At 39.3% G+C, this 20,175-nt stretch overlaps 1 protein-coding gene across 3 annotated transcripts in view; it reads left to right on the plus strand.

Annotated features, from left to right (window-relative positions):
• The window catches only part of PEX5L (peroxisomal biogenesis factor 5 like), a 164,335-nt gene that overhangs the window by 125,358 nt on the left and 18,802 nt on the right, over nucleotides 1–20,175 (plus strand). For all 3 annotated transcript variants that reach the window (XM_072142740.1, XM_072142741.1, XM_072142742.1), the window contains one exon: nucleotides 17,358–17,444. In XM_072142740.1, the coding sequence (XP_071998841.1) occupies nucleotides 17,358–17,444 (87 nt within the window). The remainder of the gene's footprint in view (nucleotides 1–17,357; nucleotides 17,445–20,175) is intronic.

The raw sequence follows: 20,175 nt of genomic DNA on the forward strand, positions 1-20,175 counted from the left end.
ATATACACCACAATGTTATAAAGAGTGATCAGCTTAACAGCAATTAATTGCAAGGTCAATATTTGCCTAGAAAATCAACTTTTTCACACGAAACACATTTCAACTTCATTGCAGGCCTGCTTTAACTGGTTCACGACTGCATGGAGAGGGCTCACGGGCAGAGCTCTCTCCATAGCCGGTAAGTCTTTGCCGGCAGCATCAAAAATATGGTGCCGCCTAGGATCATCGCTCCCCGTGACGTCATCGGGGAGCGGCGATCCATCTCCATGGTAGCCTCGGGTCTTCCGAAGACCCGAGGCTATTTCGTTTTAACCCCTACATTACAATGTGCTGATAGCACTTTGTAGTGAATGAGGAGGAAAATCCCCATATACTGCCATACTCTAGTATGGCAGTATATGGTAGGATCGATCAGACAACCTAGGTTTAAAGTACCCTAGGGAGTCTGAAAAATACTAAAAAGAAAAATTTAAAAAAGTTTTGAAAAAAAGAATTATAATTAAAAAACCTAAAAATTCAAATCACCCTCGTTTCCCTAGAACTGACATAAATATAAATAAACAGTAAAAATCATAAAGACATTAGGTATTGACGTGTCCGAAAATGCCCGATCTATCAAAATATTTTAATGGTTTTTCAATGTGTTTAACCCCGTAACGGAAAATAGCTTCTGAAGTCAAAAATGCCACTTTTTTGCCATTTTGAAAAATATAAAAAAATCTATAAAAAGTGATCAAAAGGTCGTACAGTCCTAAAAATGATATCATTGAAAATATTATCAGATGTCGCAAAAAATGACACCACCCACAGCTCCGTACACCAAAGTATAAAAAAGTTATTAGCGCCAGAAGATGGCAAAATAAAAAAAAAATAAAAAATTGTACAGGAGGTTTAAATTTTTGTAAATGTATGAAAACATTATAAAACCTATACAAATTTGCTATCCCCTTAATAATAAAGTAAAGTAGACATGTCATTTGGGGCGCTCAGTGAAAGACGTAATATCAAAGCCCACAAGAAAATGGCGCAAATGCGTTTTTTCACCATTTTCACTGCATTTGGAATTTTTTTCCGCTTCCGAGTACATAGCATGGAATATTTAATACCATCACTATATTGTGCAATTTTGTGCAATTTGTTACGCAGAAAACAAGCCGTCACACATCTCTTTACGTGTAAAACTAAAAAAATTATAGATTTTTGAAGGTGGGGAGTGAAAAATGGACATGAAAAAACAGGAGAGGGCCTGGTCCTTACCCGGTTAAAAGGAACAGCTAACATCATTTCAGTGATTGCTCCAGTAACACAGGTGTGGGTGTTGATGAGGACAGGGCTGGAGATCAATCTGTCATGATTATGTTAGAACAGGGAAGAGTATCGCAGTTAGAAAGATTGCACCTCAGTCAACAATCTATCGCATCATCAAGGAATTCAAGGAGAGAGGTTCCATTGTTGCCAAAAAAGGCTTCAGGGCACCCAAGAAGGACCAGCAAGCGCCAGGACCATCTCTTAAAAGTGTTTCAGCTTCGGGATCGGGCTACCAGCAGTGCAGAGCTTGCTCAGGAATGGCAGCAGGCAGGTGTGAGTGCATCTGCATGCACTGTGAGGCGGAGACTCTTGGAGCAAGGCCTGGTGTCAAGGAGGGCAGCAAAGAAGCCACTTCTCTCCAGAAAAAACATCAGGGACAGACTGATATTCTGCAAAAGGTACAGGGAGTGGACTGCTGAGGACTGGGGTAAAGTCATTTTCTCTGATGAATCCCCTTTCCGATTGTTTTGAAAATCTGGGAAACAGCTTGTCCGAGAAGACAAGGTGAGCGATACCACCAGTCTTGTCTCATGCCAACTGTAAAGCGTCTGAAACCATTCATGTGTGGGGTCTTGCCTAAAAACACATCCATGAATAAAGAATGGTACTAGAATCTCCTCCAAGAGCAACTTCTCCCAACCGTCCAAGAGCAGTTTGGTGATCAACAACGCCTTTTCCAGCATGATGGAGCACCTTGCCATAAAGCAGGGAACAAAACATAGAGACTTTGGGTCCATGGCCTGGAAACTCACAGATCTTACCCATTGAGAACTTGCGGTCAATCATCAAGAGACGGGTGGACAAACAAAAACCAACAAATTGTGACAAAATGCAAGCATTGGTTGTGCAAGATCAGTCAGGATTTGGTCCAGAAGTTGATTGAGAGCTGCCAGGGAGAATTGCAGAGGTCCTGAAAATGAAAGGGTCAACACTGCAAATATTGACTTGCTGCATTAACTCATTCTAACTCTCAATCAAAGCTTTTGTTACCCATAATATGATTGCACTTGTTTTTCTGTATGTGATAAAAACATCTGACAAACACATAAAAACCAGAGGGCAACAGATCATGTGAAAATATAATATGTGTAATTCTCAAAACTTTTGGCCATGACTGTATATACTATCCCCTGATTTTAAATGGCTGAAATATAAGTGATATTTAAGTATCCCCCTTTTTCTTTCTTAATATTTTATTATTCCTTTATTATTATTATTTATTATTTTTCTTTTATTCAGTAAAAAGTGGTTATTAGCAGGGAATAATACATTGTGCCCCCCAAATAAATGACATATATATAATTATATAATATATATATTAGTATTATATATAGTGCAATGCAGTATTAATTCACTTGTCATGGGGCATTTAATTTATTTTAAAAATGCAGATAAAGTACTTTTATATTTTTATTAATTGGCCCCAAATAAAATAACAAAATAACTTACCATCCAGTCACCCCAGGCAGCTTCTCTTTCCTTCACATGCCCTCTGACGTCACCATCCCATGGCTTGCGTTTTAAAGCAGCAGCACTGCAGGGGGAAGTCTCTGCTGCGCTGCCCTCATAATCTGTTGTGTCAGTGTCTAGCTGTACCGCTGGTTTCAGTAATCTAATACTCCATGTGGCTCGTTCTGGCCACATAGAGTACTACAATGACGAGTCTCCACACTGTGGTGAGGGGTCTGGGATCGAGCCCCCATTTCTTAGCTCTGAGACCACAGTCTGCACAGCAGTATGCTGGTGCGGGCCCCTCCCCCAATGGGCCCAGTCGCACCGCACCCTCTGCAACCGCAATCGTTACGCCCTTGTCTTTCAGCACTTGTACCCTTGCCCTAGGCTCTTAATTAACATTTCCACCTCTACTTTAATTCATTAATTCCTTTATTTAATAATTAATTCCTTTATTTATATAGTGCCAACAGATTCCGCAGCGCTACACAGAGCTTACCAAATCAGTCCCTGTCCCCATGGGGCTCACAATCTTATCAACCTACCAGTAAGTGTTGGAGTGTGGCAGGAAACCGGGTGACCCAGAGGAAACCCACGCAAACAAGGAGAGAACATACAAACTCTTTGCAGCTATTGACCTTACATGAAATACTTATAGGATATTCACAGCATATACATATTTTACATGACTGCACAGTAAGCACAGCATACGAGCAAAAAGGATGTAACACATACAGGACTCCCCACAGGCTATACATTCATGCCAGAAGGAGACTGTGTAACAAGTCTTCTGTATGTTCAGAAGAAGTATGACTTCTATTGGAAAAAATATTTGCATAGTAATTGCAGTCCAAGCCTACATTCATTCACAAGGAAGCTGCATCTCGGCACTCATGGAAAGTGACAGGTTAATGGCAGGCCAGCCTTGACAAGTAAGAAACACCCAGCGTGAATATAGAATGGCAGTTGTCGAGACAACACAATCAGCCTCCTGTCGTGTTAAATAGTAGATGAGTGTCTGACAGCTCTATTCTTGATGCTGTACTTCTAAAGTTCTTCCAAATTAGAATTTGAATGTAATGGATTTTATGCTTCCCGTGGCTCCTCATTTGGAAATTACATTGTTTTGTTTTCAGCCGCATAAAATGCTAAGTTAATGTCCCCACCCCCCTTTCTTTAAAGCCCCATCAAGCATTCATCATTTGAATGGTTTTTTATATGGAGGTATGTGCAGGTAATATTTGCTATAACATTATTAGATCATAATGCTATGGGGTACTAAAGGGATGTGTGGCATATATCACATAAAAATCTTGAAAATACACTTGGAGTTCATTATTTTTATCTGCAGATAGTAGTATTTTGCATATTCTTGGTATTGGGGGCTTTATTACACTTTTGATTGCTTTCATTCAATTTCCTACTTATTGGTAAGGCTTTATCATATCAATACATAAAACAGTTCTAAATAGTAAAGTAATAAATTGATGTGGATCTTACCAGAACTCTTACCGCCTCTTCACTGTTTGTCTAAGGCTGAGGATACGTGCAACTGGGCCTGGTACAGAAACTCAGCTATTCAGAACTTAATCCAATGGGTTTCATGGTCCCTCCATTCTGATGACCTAAAGGATAGACCATCAGTGTTCTAGCCCTAAAAGCACTGTGAGGAAGCTGATCATAGGCCAATTAGATGTCTTGTTAGAAGCATCCCATTGACGATTTTATTGTAATGATCTCATTTTAATAATTGTCATTAGTTAATATGAAACATTGGTCTGTCTCATGTTATACACCTGTCCCAAAGCCTCCAACAGCATTTTTAATTTCTTTGATATAACAGAAAAACTAAATTCTAAATAGATTTCAGATAGAAGCCTAAAGTATTCAGAAATTTAAAGAAAGACACAGTATTGGAATTATTTTGTAAAAAGTAGGTGGAGCTACACAATACAACGTTTGACATTTACAAGGGGGTTGCAGAGGATTTCCACTGGAGTGGTTAGCCGAGTAGTTGGTCCATTTGGTGAACAGCTCCACTTCAGTGCTGCAAGTGGATAACTACGCATTGATATTTCCAAGGAATAATACAAAATAGAGTTATAAGAAAAGGGGAATGTAATCACTTGGGAAACTTTTCAGGCGCATCTAACTTGTGACTTTTGTGTTTTGTGCTGCAATGTTTGACCTACACCTACACCAGCTAAAAGCTATTTGACCTTCATGATGGGCAGACAGTTCTAAACTTTTTTGTTCATGCGCCAAATCATTATCCCTTGCGCCACAAACTTACATCCCACTGAAAATTATAGCACACGCCAGCAAAAGATTATAGAGTATCTTTTGCTCTAATTTTATTGAGAACTATGTAACACCTTACATTCCCTATAGTAGCATTTCTGGAAGCTGGGAACATCATCCAGATACCCACAAACAAAACATCCTATTGGGATACATTTTTCAAAATATATTGTAAAAAATAATAGATCTCTTTTAGAACTAAATCGTTAGCAAAGTCATCCAGAACATAGTTAAAGTTTTTTTTAACCTTCTGAAGAAAGAGGCCTCATTATAAAAGCTCTAAGGAGAAACACTAATACAATGGTGCTGAGAGTGTGCATTAAACTACCTGGAATAGGTATTAAGGGAATTGAAGTTATTCTGAGGCACATCCATATGCTGACCTATTGATAAGTCACTTAAGCATCCATTTCTTCAATTTACCATCTGCTTCTTGTTATCTGTGAATGCATAACCACAGTCTGTGAAGTCATGAGCAAGCTAAGCTATAAGAATGAGCAATAAAATTGAAGATTTTTTTTTAACATAACATATTATCGTGAAGAGCTTCAGCAGTACATTACAACTCTGTGTAGAAAGCAGTACTTAAAGGGCATCTGCCATCAGGATGAAGGGCTGTATGCAAATGAGCCTGATTGGCTCCAGGCTCAATAGGTGTTAATGGAGCCTGGAGCCCCTCAGGATCATTTGCATACAGTCTTTCATCTTGGTGATAGATGTCCTTTAATGGACTGATTCCGGTGACTCCTATAGTTCTCTGCCAGCATAGGCCTTTGATAACAAGCAAAGTGACAAGAGAATTTAAAGGGGTTTTGCTTTAAGCTATCCAAATAACAGGTTTTCAGTGTGTCTAACATAATGTGAAATACTATACATAATGATAGAAATACATTATTTTTTACATTACTCATTTATAATACCCTATGTGCTAGGTTCAGCAGATAAAATAGCAAAATAAAAAAAAGTCAAGGGGAAACTATCAGCAGAAATGTATGTTTCAGCATGTTCAGCCAGTTCATGTTCCTTTCATGGCTCAGTGTGAATCCATCATCTAGAAAATAAACTTTGAAGTGAGATATGAATTGGTTGTATAAAGTCATGGAGACAGAGGGGCATTTATTATTTTTGGCGCAGGGTGGCGCTAGAACCGTTCTATATATTTCAGTGGGAAGTTTGTGGCACAATGGATTAATGAATTGGTGCACGGACTGAAAGATTTAGAACTCCCTAGACCAGCTTTTAGCTTGGGCTATTTTTGCGCCAAAAAACATGTTGGAAAAGTAGAAAATAGAACAAGTCGAGAGTGTTGGGAAAATATTATGGCACCAACACTTCATACATTCAGGGGCAAGAGGCGCAGAGAGGAAGAAAAAACACTGCCAGTTTTCAGTTTGCAAGGCCATAATAAATGCCCCCAGAGAGTTTAGTACTTTAGTCAAGCTCTGCTGCCTCAGAACGCTTTCCGTCCCGTGATTGAATTAATTCACAAGACATTTGGAGATCTGGTTGATGTCCCTGGATGCACGGCTATCAATTACAGCAATGGGAACATTCTGAGGAGTGGGGTGACTACATTACTGTACATCTCACTTAAAAGTTTATTTCTTGGATGATGCTACCACACTGGGGCATGAAAAAAACCTAATCTGGAATGCATTTAGCTGCTTGACATCATACTAGGAGTGGTTTACAATGTCAATTTCTGCTGACAGTTTCCCTTTAATGTAACAAATATAAGTAAAGAATGTATATTATCAGCCATTCCCATAATCCAACTATTGTCTGAAATCAATCTATACAGAAAATTTCTAAATACATCAAAAAATCATAGTAATAACAAGGCCTAAAAGAAGAATTGATTAACAAATGATATATGTCTCAGAACATAAAAATAACATTAGGGATATATGACACCGAGCTGTGTTACATGTTGAAAGAACTAACACCATATAGTAAAATAATGTTAGTTCCTAGATATATAAACAGCACTGCAGAATAACATGGTTGTTAAAGGGAATGTCCCAGGAGAATGAGGGTCCTATGTAACTTGTTTTAATGGAGTGGCAAGTCATTTGTGTGCATCATTGCTGCTTTAATGCCATCTGATAACTCAAGATTGTTGAGTTGCATCATTTATCTCCAACAGACCCATTGAGGAATGGAAATGGAATTAAAAATGTGCTTGAGAAACCTGCTGTTTCATACCTACCTACGTTACCACTACCTATATTATGCTTCTCTTGTCTCATCACTTGAGGTCCAAGCAGTCACACATTCACAATTATATACATTCACCCCTAACTGGTGGGGGCGCCAGCTATTTAAACCCCACCAATGGAACATTGATCCCCTATTTTGTGGATGGGACTAAAGTGTCTTTGGTGGTAGAATCCATTTACCAACCATGTAAAATATGCATTCACAATGTTGGACTGGTGTTCCTTGGCCCACTAGATGAAATTACACTGGGGCCCTACCTTCCATAAATCCCTAGGACATGTATTATAATAGCCTCCAAATTGGATTATCTACAACTGGAGCTCCAGGGCCTGTAATCAGGTTAGAGTCTTGGCCCACCGTACAATCCACTGCTAGTCTGGTAGGCTAGTGCGGCCTTGTGCATTCTCTAGAAAATCTAAAAGTCAGTCTTTCAGAAGAAAATGTTTAATATCTGCACTTAATGGAGTATTTTAGGATTTGAATGTGCTTTGGGTAAGATATTAATGTTTGATTAGTGGGATCAACAGCTAGCACCACCCACAGTCATTCGATTTAAGGGACTGAGACATATTTTTGTGATTAACAATACGTCCACATGGTTCTGCAGCAGGTATTCAAGTGAAATGGACATGTACAGTGAATAGTTGCAGCTCACCCAAATACCATGATCATAGGGTTGCTGAGTGGGTGACCCAAGGGAAAAGTCATTAATATCAAACTCCTAGGGGTTACTTATCTTTAGTCAGGACATTTGAGTGTGTGTTTTTTTCGTTTATTCCTGGTTTTGGACTTGTTTGATTTATCTTAGAGGTTGATACATCAGGCAACTGATTCTAAGGGTTTTTGCGACATTTTATTAGAAAGTTGCACAAAAGTCCTAGGCTTGATTGGGACTGGAGTTTATTTGCAACTTTAAACCCCAATTTGTGCCAAAATAACACCATTTTATCACATTTTATCTCACTTGTTATGCATCTACATCTGGATTTTAAAGCTATACCAGGAGCAACACTAACTTAGCTAGGAGAGTTAAAAATATGCGCAAATATACAATTGCACCAAAAAAAAATTGCAGATATAAGAGAAAAAAAGAGAAAAGCCTAAGATAAATAACCCCCTAGATTGCCCATTTAACATTTTTTGAAAAGGGTCAAATAAGCATTTTTTTTAATATTGTGAATTATTCTCCATAGTGGTTATCGGTATTATTAGAGAGACCAGTCCCATCTTAAGGACACCTGAAGTATGCTGCTTTTCTGTGCCTGTTCAATGGTGGAAATGTAATAATTATCCTGGCGATGTCTAGCAGTGCAGGGTCACTAAGAGGCTTATGGGAATGGTCTGCTTTCAGCTAATGTTCTAATCCCCTACACCTCTCCTTCTAGAAAATGACCTTTGTGTTCTGTGGCTTGTAATGGAGCAGATCGTTAAGTATTGATGAGCTGGTATTCAGTCTCTAAAATGTAGCTATATTGAGATATATTTATATATTCAGCGTCTGTGCTGTCTCGCAGTAAATTATCTTTCATAATGGACTGAGGCAGATTTAAGATGCTTACGTCACAAATTGCTTTCCCACTACTAGGAGATTTCCTCATGGTGAACCTATAGGGTTTTCCCACTGTTTGGATTCCTCAGACCTGACTATAATAACGGATTTTAACTTTATGGGGCAGAATTACTTACCCGGTCCATTCGCGATCCAGCGGCGCGTTCTCTGCGGTGGATTCGAGTGCGGCCGGGATTCACTAAGGTCGTTCCTCTGACGTCGACCAGGTTTCGCTGCTGCGCTGAAGACCATCGGATTGCACTGAACTTCACAGTCCTACCCTTGGTGCAGGTAAGCGTGTGTCGAGCGACACTTTTTTTTTAAATGCGGCGGTTTTTCCGAATCCGTCGCATGCATGTCGGCGCCGATCACGTCCGCCAAAATCCCAGGCAATTCAGGAAAAATCGGCCCTAATCGGAAAAATTCGGGAAACATGTCGGGAAAACGCGAATCAGGCCCTTAGTAAATGACCCCCTATATTTTTTTCAATGTTTCTAGGAACCAAGGGGGTCATTTATCTTATTTCCCCCTTCCCTGCACTCTTTTTGCCCATGTTGTGAGTCTATTTTTTGCACCTCATTTGTCTTTTGTTGTTTTGGCTCTATGTCAAATGCAGTTTTTTGCGCCTTATTAGGCACAATTTAAAAAAAAAAAAAAAGTGCAGTTTGTTGCACAAATCATACCATTGCCTTTCCTAAGTATGGTCAGAACTGGTGTGTTATTGCGCAATTATTTGCTTCCATATAGGCGCAATAGTATAATAAATCGGGCACCAACATCTGTGAAAAGGTGCAATGTAATGACAAATAGGGTGCAACAAAACACAGCGAATTGAGGCGTAACATTCTAAAAAGCACAAAATAGGCGCAAAACAGCCACTATGCAGCAAAAAGACGCAAAAACACTTATGGAAGGAAAAGATAAATGACCCCCTAAGTGTTTCATATATGGCTATTGGAGTACATGGATGTGATGTGTGGTCTACACTACAGATATAGCATATTACATTTCAATAGACTTTTTAATATGACTTACAGATGACATAAATGTATGCGGAAAAGTGCACATTTTACAAAATGACTTTAAAGAGGGCAATATAATGGGGCACATTTACTAAGGGTCCGTTGGACACATTTCCGTCGAGCTTTGCGTTTTTTTTTTTCAAATTTGCCCTGAATTGCCCCAGGTTTTTGGCGCGCATGATCGGATTGTGTCGCATCCGCGCCGGTTTTCATGCGACACAATTCAGGGGGCTGTGGATGTCGGACAACCCGACTGATTCGGACAAACCACCATTCACATGCACCGGGTAGAAGAAGGTGAACTCCGGTGGACCTCAACGGGAAAGCGACACATGCAGGAAATTGGACACACGATCTTAAAGAATCACGGCACAACTGAATCCTCGTCTGACATTCCGGTGTGCCCCAATGTGTACACATTTAGTAAGCAGTCGTTTTGTAGGCATTTTATGAAGCTTTAAACACAAATATTGTGTTACAACAAACCTTGTGTGAACTGAGGCAAAGGAAAACATTTTTCCACATTTCTGTATTTATTCCTGTTCTTTGCTAAAATTATAAAACAGATTTACTATTATTGCCTTAAAGTAAGGAATAGCTAAAATCAATGTTAAAGTCTAGAAATCTGTGTTGCTGAGTTTATGTATTTGATGTTGAATGATAAATCTGTTGGGTTTTAGACTGTCCAGTCTATTATTATACTTCTTACTGCTTAGTTTATGTTTTACAGTAAAAATAGATTCATTTAGGCTGTTAGTGTGAACAATTTGCCTGGTGAAACTGAAATAGAGTAGCATATGCTCTCTGTGTATGATCTTGCTATTATTTATTGCCAGTTTTAGTGAAACAAGGATTGGAACAGATGAATATTTTACACATTTTGGTTAGTAGCTTGGACAACACTGAAAGGGGTTTTCCCACGAAAGAAAATTCTCAAATCTCAATCCCCTAGTGATGTTTACACCATAAAAATAATTTTAACCATTTACTTCACAATTTTACTCAGTTTTATTGCTGTTTTAGCTACCATAACTCAATGATGGTCAGTATAAAATTCCAGAGTGTGGGCAGGGACAATCTATAGCATTTGCTTATCTCTCTCATAATTTGTGGTTCTTTCATTTCCCCCCTCTTATTGAGACCCCCCTCTTCTATTTGCAGCGTAATTAAAAACTTATAAGCACCAGATACTCTCCTATACCTGTTTCCCAGAAGTCCTCTTCTCTTCTGTTGTTCTCAGCTGCGATGCTGGCAGATGATAGCGTCACCAGAACTTGCCTGCCAGCCCTGCTCCAGAGAGGCAAAATGATGTTGCGGGGAGCTGATACACACACGTATTCTATATATAAAATATGAAAAAGGTGTACAACACCAAAACATCACCACTTACTTCAATAAAGATCACCATTTGTTGATTTTGCAGTGCTGTCCGCTTCTTCTATATATATATTCATGGATAACAATGCAATCCATGCCCATGCACGGACAATAGAATGACAGTGACAAAAGTTTTAATTAATATATAAAAATCTGTTATATATCAAATACTGGGGCGACAGAACAAACCCTTGCAAATAAGAGTTTATTGGCTGAGTAGGATCTATAGATGTATGTTATATAAAAAAATCTAATAGATGTTCTGGTGATATGCTCTCTTTTACAGGTACAGTACTATTGCTTAAGTGTAGCACATACTCAATCAGTTACTGAACCGTTATATTCATTTCTAACAAAACCTGAGGGACATGCATTCCTGACTTCCATCCTAAAACCTTTCATACTCAATAGATCATAAAAGGCCGGCAAACATGCATGACTACACCAGTAAAGGTCAAATAGTAAAGCGTAAAACTCCTAGATTGATGCAGTCTACGACCAGATAGACGTCTGAGAAATTGTTTTCTTCTTACTGTAAATCTTGTTGTTAAAGCTCGCACATAAATGGCATGAAATCTAGTGAGAACTATCACTTACTGCCTTGTTTTATACAGAAACACGACAACAGCTGACAATGAGCTCACCTCATCCTTTACTGTGCAGTACATTTGCTTAAAAGGAGACAAAACATTAATAATAATTATGACGCTTATTATCATTATTATTAATATTATTAACTCTAGCAAGTCACGCATTACTGACAACAAGAGTGAAAGTGCAATTTCCAGAGTTTTCTGACCATGAAAAGCAGCAGACTTGCAAAATAGTATAACAACGTTTTTAGAATTATGTCCCCTTTCTTTTGCCAGAAGCTCTAGGAAAGCATTGAGACACTTTGGTCCTTTCTGCTGTATTTTGCTTCTTCTAGCCAGTCACACCATTGACCCAACATATGAGATTCTAGCAATATGCCATCTATCTATCTATCAATCTTTCTATCTATCTCCAGAAACGACTGAAAATGCAAATGCCGTATGTTCAGCAGGCAGCATAATACACAATGGCCCAGATTTATTGTTTTCTTTCGGACTTTGCAAGTTCTTTTCTGTGCAAACTGCTTGCACAGGTATTTAAGACCCTTTTGTGTTGCACAATGGCGTAACGATCGCAGTCGCAGGGGGTGCAAGCGCGACTGGGCCCATCAGAAGGGGGGGCTGGGCTGTCACTAATGGTGTGGCACCAGGAGGGCATGGGGCATATCGGGTAATGATACGAGCAGCAGGAGGGCAGATTAAATATAAAAGGGGCATGGTATGGCAATAGGAGGACATGCGGCATATGGGGGCATGATATGAGCAGCAGGAAGGCAGATTAAATATAAAAGGGGCATGGTATGGCACCAGGAGGGCATGAGTTATATGGGGGCATGACATGAGCAGCAGGAGGGCAGATTAAATATAAAAGGGGCACGGTATGGCACCAGGAGGGCATGGGGTATATGGGGGCATGATATGAGCAGAAAGGGTTTTGAGGTTTTTTTTTAGGTATAATTGGGTGGGGCCCATTAGGAATTTTGTCCCGGGGCCCAGTGGACTCTAGTTACACCACTGGTGTTGCGGGTGCACTATTCTTAACATGACACTGAATGGGGAGTTCTGGTGCTCAGTCAGACTGTGTGCCAGATTTAACATACAAAGTGTGGTGGCCCATGTTAAAGGTGCACCAAAAACAAGTGGTGCACTCTGTCGGGGCAGTGCAGGGAGAGCCAGGTTCATGAAGAACATGTGCTAGAAGTACTGACTCTTGCGCCCCATGCACATATAGTGTAGTTTGCACTGTCCTTAGTAAATGAGCCCCACAGTTTGTTGATGAATGATAGCAGAAAGAGTTGCAGCACTCACCAGCTTCAGTGCAACAGGCATCTTCATTAGTAGTGACACACACGGAGGGTACAAGCCGCAGCAACAGGTGCCGTTTCCCGCAACAAGGTGAACCAAATATACTCCTAAAATTGGGACTCACATTCTAAAACATTAAAAACAAATTAGCTAGTACACGCAGATGCATAATAATATACATATAAGGGTGGGAAGGAGGATATTATACATTCAACACAACCTCCAAAATGACATAGATACATATCATATACCTCCTTTTTTATACCTAAACTACAAGATTGTGCCACACCCTGTATAACAACAAAAATACACTAAGCTCATTACGGTTGTTCAAACCCAAAGGCAGTGTTGGTGAACCTATAGCAGTGGTGCCAGAAGTGGCACTCAGAGCCCTCTCGGTGGGCACCCAAGCAATCACCCAAGCACAGAGTTCTTTAGACAGGACCTCCTCCTTCAGTCCCAGGCAGCCCAGGATGTGTGTGTTTTCAACCCTATTTTAAAGCGACTCTGTGACTGCAGGAGGAGTCAGGGGATGTGGATAGAGCTGGATTATCATTAGAGCCCCTGCTTTGGGCTCGTCATTCTACCTGTTAATATACCTCTGAAATAGACTGAAGCTATAATGATTATCCAAATTTCTCTTGTCCTCTGGCCACCAATATTATTGAAAGGAGCTACTACTTAAGTTGTTGTGTGGGCTTTGGTTGTAGTTTGGGCACCTGGTGTGTAAATGGTTCACCATCACTGTTCAAAGGTCTTAAGGCTCCAAACCTTATAATCCGTTTACTCTTCTGCTGCAAGAAAACGAGGGATTGAATTACCCCCAGCACAGCCGGGTTTAACTTTCTATGCCTGAGTACCTCAAACTCATTGAATTTCCCTAATGACATGGTCATATGCCCTCAATAAGGTGTGGGCTCCCATGATAATTAAGACGGAGTCACAGCTGGATCAACTCTACAATTGTACAACTGTGAACTGTCAGCATAAAAAGTGTCCTGTAAATCAAAACTTCCATCTGGAGCTGTAGATGCAGAACCTAATAGTTTATCTCAAGGAATCCAACATAAAGGGGATAGGAGATGTGAGGGAAACCCATCTTATTAATGAGATGAAATTAATACATTACATATTACAAGAGGACAAAGTAACCAGTAGTTGATTTATGTCCAAAATATCTTTTTGAATACTGATCGATTTAAGACATGCTTGTTGAGCCCTCTAAATATTTCACCACATACTGCGTTACTACTGTGTATCAAGGTTTTTCCCTTCTCTTCTAGTCCCTTAAAGTTCTAGATTGTCTGGTATGTAGTACAGATATAAGAGCACTATATATTTAGCATTCAAATAATAAATCCTATAGCCTAAAAAAAGAAGTCAAAGTGCAATTTAAAGGGAGCAGCCGGATGCATCAAGTTTATATCTATGCCAAGCCCTACAGCTGCCGACTTCACATATGAAAATTCTCTGGCTGCAATGACTGCGCCCTTTGCCGGCCCACTCCCCATTGACCCTCGCTAGCAATAAGCTAGAATTTGTGATTATTTCCGTGCTTCTCCGTGCTACCACTGATGTTGCACAGAACCCCTGATAAATATCCCCCATTGTTTTTAATTGGTTTGGCGCTATTGGATTTCTTATTGTGTTTTTATATCTTTGCACTTTATTTGCCCCAGTATTATGGGAGGTTCCCCTTCTGTTCTGTAAGATTTAATGGGGGACGTTTATTATTGACTTTCCGCCAGAATACTGGTGGTTTTTATTTGCTTTGCAGTGCCTGTTGTGTTGGTACCACAATATTTGTTCTTTTCCAACACCTACGCCTTTCCTCTTTTTGGGTGTCCAATTTGAGCGCAACTTTGAAATAACAACTCTTTTCCTGTGCTTCTAGTTTCCCCACACTTACACACTTAGAGCTGCAAATAGCTGCTCACTGAGTCCTATTTCACCATCATGAATGTGGAGACAGCTCTAAACCTTTGTGGTCGTGCTCAAATTTATTTACCCTTTAAGCTACAATCTATACATCCTAGTGTAAACAAATTGTGCACAAAAATCACCGACCCTGTGCCAAAATTTGATAAATGCCATACAATGGGGGTCATTTATATTTTCTTTGTGTTTTATTGATAATTTTTGCCCATCTTTTTCACATCTGAGCACCTTCTTATTTATTATTTTGTCTTTTAGCTTTTGTTAAATTTGTCTATTTAATTAGTTTTCTTTTTGCTACTTTTTTATGAAATGTCTCAAAAATGTCACACAAATATTTCAAGTCACTTCTTTCCACCTCCTAAGTTTTCCTTCAGTATGGATTTGGCTGGAGTTTTTTGCTCCACAAAATGTATCAAATTGTAGACAGTTTGGAGATAAATGTCATTTGGGACATTTTGCACATCAGGAATAGAAGATAAATGTATCTTACTGACGATAAACTAATGGCCGGTGTACTTCGGTGCACATTTCAAAAAGTCACAAAAAAGCGCAAAAAATTTAAAATAAAGACAAATGACCCCCAATGTATTTTTAATTTTGATGTATTAGTAAGTTTGTTGATTCATAAATGTCACTATTTTCTATTCTGGTGTTAAGTCTCAGAATTTAGGATTTAGGGGGACATTAATCATAGTGAGTCTCAGGTTCGCCTATTTTTGCACCTTGTTTGATTTTTTTTTGGCTTGCGATTTATGATTGATTTTGCCTTAGTAGATGAGTTTTTGAATTGAATTATATGATTCATTTGCACATAATTTTGAGCCAAATTTGTCTCAAATTATTACACTACAAAGTAGATCTCATTTGTGAACAATAATGAAACGAGATTGAAAAAAGGTGACAGATCATTTAGGGCGAAAATTTTTGCACAAAAAAGTAACAGCTTGTACACTGTCCAGACTACATTATATTGTAGATACTAAAAGTTACAGATATTTAAAAAATAAAAAATTCTTGCTCAAATGAGTCTTTGACTTTTTTATTATAATGTACAGGAAATGGAGTCTGATAACATTTTCAACATCTGCACATTAATATTGACAATAATCCCACTCAAAAATATGATCCTATGGAAAATGATGAAATTTTACATTTTAAAACTGTGATGAAGTATTTTTTCTATGTTGCATAAAGTTCATTTTTCATTTGGGAAGCGTTGACCTTTGTTATGAAAAGTGAGGTGTTTTTCAAGTGCACCTGCTCAGAGCAGATGTATTTTTGCGACTTTTTTTTAATACTTTTTAGGCGCAAAATAGTGATAGATGCCTGCAAACATCTGTATAACAGCCATTCACTATGTCAGATAAGGTGCAGACACTTAGAACCACTAAGTGCCAAACTTATGCTTGCACCCAAAAAAAGTCGCAAATTAGCGAAAATTTACTAACTGTGCCAAAAAATTGTGCAAAAATATGGCAAAAAAACTGTCTAAAAAACTATGATCAATGCCCCCCTTAGTGTTACTCCATATTGTGCTCATCTATTTTTGTTCTTTACACATTTATGAAACAACAAACTACAGATTAGATAAAGTTTATTGTACTAGTAAACTAATGAATTCAGAACTGAAATTGTACATGGGTCTTCAGTATGTCTAGTAAACAGAACTCTGCATTAACCATTTCAATATCAATCATTGATTATGCCAATGATCGGTTCTACAGAATGCCATATTAATAAATACACACCTAACACATCCGTAACCATCGCAATTCATGGCTCCAGACTCTTCCCAGTCCTTAAAGTTTGCTGCCTTGGAGCCTTTAAGCCAACTTCATCTCGATGACATACAAATCCATCCACAACCTGTCTGCTCCATTTATCTCATCAGCCAATACCACCCCCCATGTAATCTCTGTTCCTCACAGGACCTTCAGCTTCACTCTATTACCATCCATTCTTCTCACAACCGCATCCAGGACTTTTCCCATGCATCTCCCATACTCTGGAACTCTCTACCGAAATGTGTCAGACTGTTCCCCACTTTCCAATTGTTCAAATGTAACCTGAAAACCCACCTAATGTCTCCATTTTCCCCCCATATAGATTGTGAGCCCCCACGGGCAGGGTCCTCCACCCACTTGTCTCCTGAACACTGTAGTCTTGTATTTGTACTTGTATTTGTTCCTGTTCTAATGTAATGTATGTGAATCCCTTATTGATTGTACAGCACCATGGAACTAATTGTACTCCATAACTTTATAATAATTATGTAAATGTTTTGTTTTTTAGGGAAGAGGTTCCCGTCTGGGAGGAGCATGTTTGTCTAGAAACCAATCATTGGAGGAGGAATTTGAAAGAGCAAAGGCTGCAGTTGAGGTAATGTGTCCCATATAGAATTACCTAATGCATCTTCATGTCCTTCCAGGATGATCCTGTGCGATAAATGATATTAGTCAACTACTGTATATATTTAATCTGCTTGTTATTGATTTATTGGATTTTTGGACCTTTTGATGAGTACGGCATATTGATAGCCGTACAAGTAAAATTAGCACAGCACTATTGGAAAAAGGAAGTACATGATTTAATGATAAAACACAATACACATGAAATATATAAATAACCTTGCATGATATGATATGATATGTACACTCACCGGCCACTTTATTAGGTACACCTGTCCAACTGCTCGTTAACACTTAATTTCTAATCAGCCAATCACATGGCGGCAACTCAGTGCATTTAGGCATGTAGACATGGTCAAGACAATCTCCTGCAGTTCAAACCGAGCATCAGTATGGGGAAGAAAGGTGATTTGAGTGCCTTTGAACGTGGCATGGTTGTTGGTGCCAGAGGGGCTAGTCTGAGTATTTCAGAAACTGCTGATCTACTGGGATTTTCACGCACAACCATCTCTAGGGTTTACAGAGAATGGTCCGAAAAAGAAAAAACATCCAGTGAGAGGCAGTTCTGTGGGCGGAAATGCCTTGTTGATGCCAAAGGTCAGAGGAGAATGGGCAGACTAGTTCGAGCTGATAGAAAGGTAACAGTAACTCAAATTGCCACCCGTTACAACCAAGGTAGGCAGAAGAGCATCTCTGAACGCACAGTACGTCGAACTTTGAGGCAGATGGGCTACAGCAGCAGAAGACCACAACGGGTGCCACTCCTTTCAGCTAAGAACAGGAAACTGAGGCTACAATTTGCACAAGCTCATCGAAATTGGACAGTAGAAGATTGGAAAAACGTTGCCTGGTCTGATGAGTCTCGATTTCTGCTGCGACATTTGGATGGTAGGGTCAGAATTTGGCGTCAACAACATGAAAGCATGGATCCATCCTGCCTTGTATCAACGGTTCAGGCTGGTGGTGGTGGTGTCATGGTGTGGGGAATATTTTCTTGGCACTCTTTGGGCCCCTTGGTACCAATTGAGCATCGTTGCAACGCCACAGCCTACCTGAGTATTGTTGCTGACCATGTCCATCCCTTTATGACCACAATGTACCCAACATCTGATGGCTACTTTCAGCAGGATAATGCGCCATGTCATAAAGCTGGAATCATCTCAGACTGGTTTCTTGAACATAACAATGAGTTCACTGGACTCAAATGGCCTCCACAGTCACCAGATCTCAATCCAATAGAGCATCTTTGGGATGTGGTGGAACGGGAGATTCGCATCATGGATGTGCAGCCGACAAATCTGTGGCAACTGTGTGATGCCAATATGGACCAAAATCTCTGAGGAATGCTTCCAGCACCTTGTTGAATCTATGCCACGAAGAATTGAGGCAGTTCTGAAGGCAAAAGGGGGTCCAACCCGTTACTAGCATGGTGTACCTAATAAAGTGGCCAGTGAGTGTATATGACATGTCAATTAAAATCAATTTCAATAACACATAGCAAGTAAGTATCACTATTAGATCTATTAGCCTCTTCTCCCATACACGTTAAGAATAGTAAAACATAATAAAAATGTAGCAAAGACCCTTGCACTAAAAAGAGGTATAATAATGGTGTATTTAGTACTTTGGTTTTTAGTATATGACCTAAAAGGAACCTGTCAGCAGAGATTGACCTAATAAACCATTACCAGTATGTTACCAAGCAGCTGAACACCTTCCAGATCATATTTCTTTCATGACCCAGTGTGGTGGCATCATCCAGAAAATCAACTTTGAAGTGAGATGTGAAATGGTTGAATAAAGTCAAGGAGGTGGGGAGTTTAACACTTAAGTCAAGCTCTCTCTTCCTCAGAAAGACCCCTTCACTGTAATGAATGGTCCTTCATGTAGAGACATCACTAGATCTCTTGAAATCTGATGCATGAGTTCAATCACAGAGGAAGAAGCGTTTAGAGCTCCCCACCTTGTATAGTCAATGCAAGGTGTCTCGTCAGCCTTATGTATGACAAGTGGTGGCCGCTAGAATCACTTAGGTTCTGGAGAGCAGAGAGCTGTCAGAAGGCGGTCCAGTGTGATTCCCTGAATTAAAGTCTGTGATGTATTATAATAGATAATCCAACTTTATTTCTACTTTTGTAGAATGATAAGAAATGGGGTTAGTGTCAACTTAAGACTTTTTCTCTTTTTTTAGGGTTTGGTATAGGGAATTAAGCAAGTTGATAATGCATCAAGTCTTTTAAGATTTAACCATTTATTTTTAGAAGATATGATTTTAATCTACTCTTACCTGTCACCTCTTCTGAAATCATAAACATAGAAGCGAAACATTTTTCACAAGACGCAAATTTATAATCCGATAGAATCGTACTGGGCTATTTTCATCTTCTGCACAAAATCAACATTTTACTATAAGAAATATGAGATTCAGATGAAGGTGACAGATGATATCAGCACAAAACAGGAAACATTATTCATCGCTGAAGTATCTGTGGTGGATAAAATAGTCTAAGGGAGATGATGTTCATTCCATAGGATTCATTCCATAAGGCTTTATTTATAGATATTGTTGGTATGGGAAGATGAATGATAGGCATACTGGGGAACAATACATTTAAGGACTACATATCAGCTACAGATTCTGAGGCTATCCATTATGGGGGGCAATTCTGTAGTCATCTGGACTGACAAGTAAATTCATCCAT

The sequence above is a fragment of the Engystomops pustulosus genome, chromosome 3 (assembly GCF_040894005.1).
Source record: "Engystomops pustulosus chromosome 3, aEngPut4.maternal, whole genome shotgun sequence".
In the NCBI taxonomy this organism is placed as follows: Eukaryota; Metazoa; Chordata; class Amphibia; order Anura; family Leptodactylidae; genus Engystomops; species Engystomops pustulosus.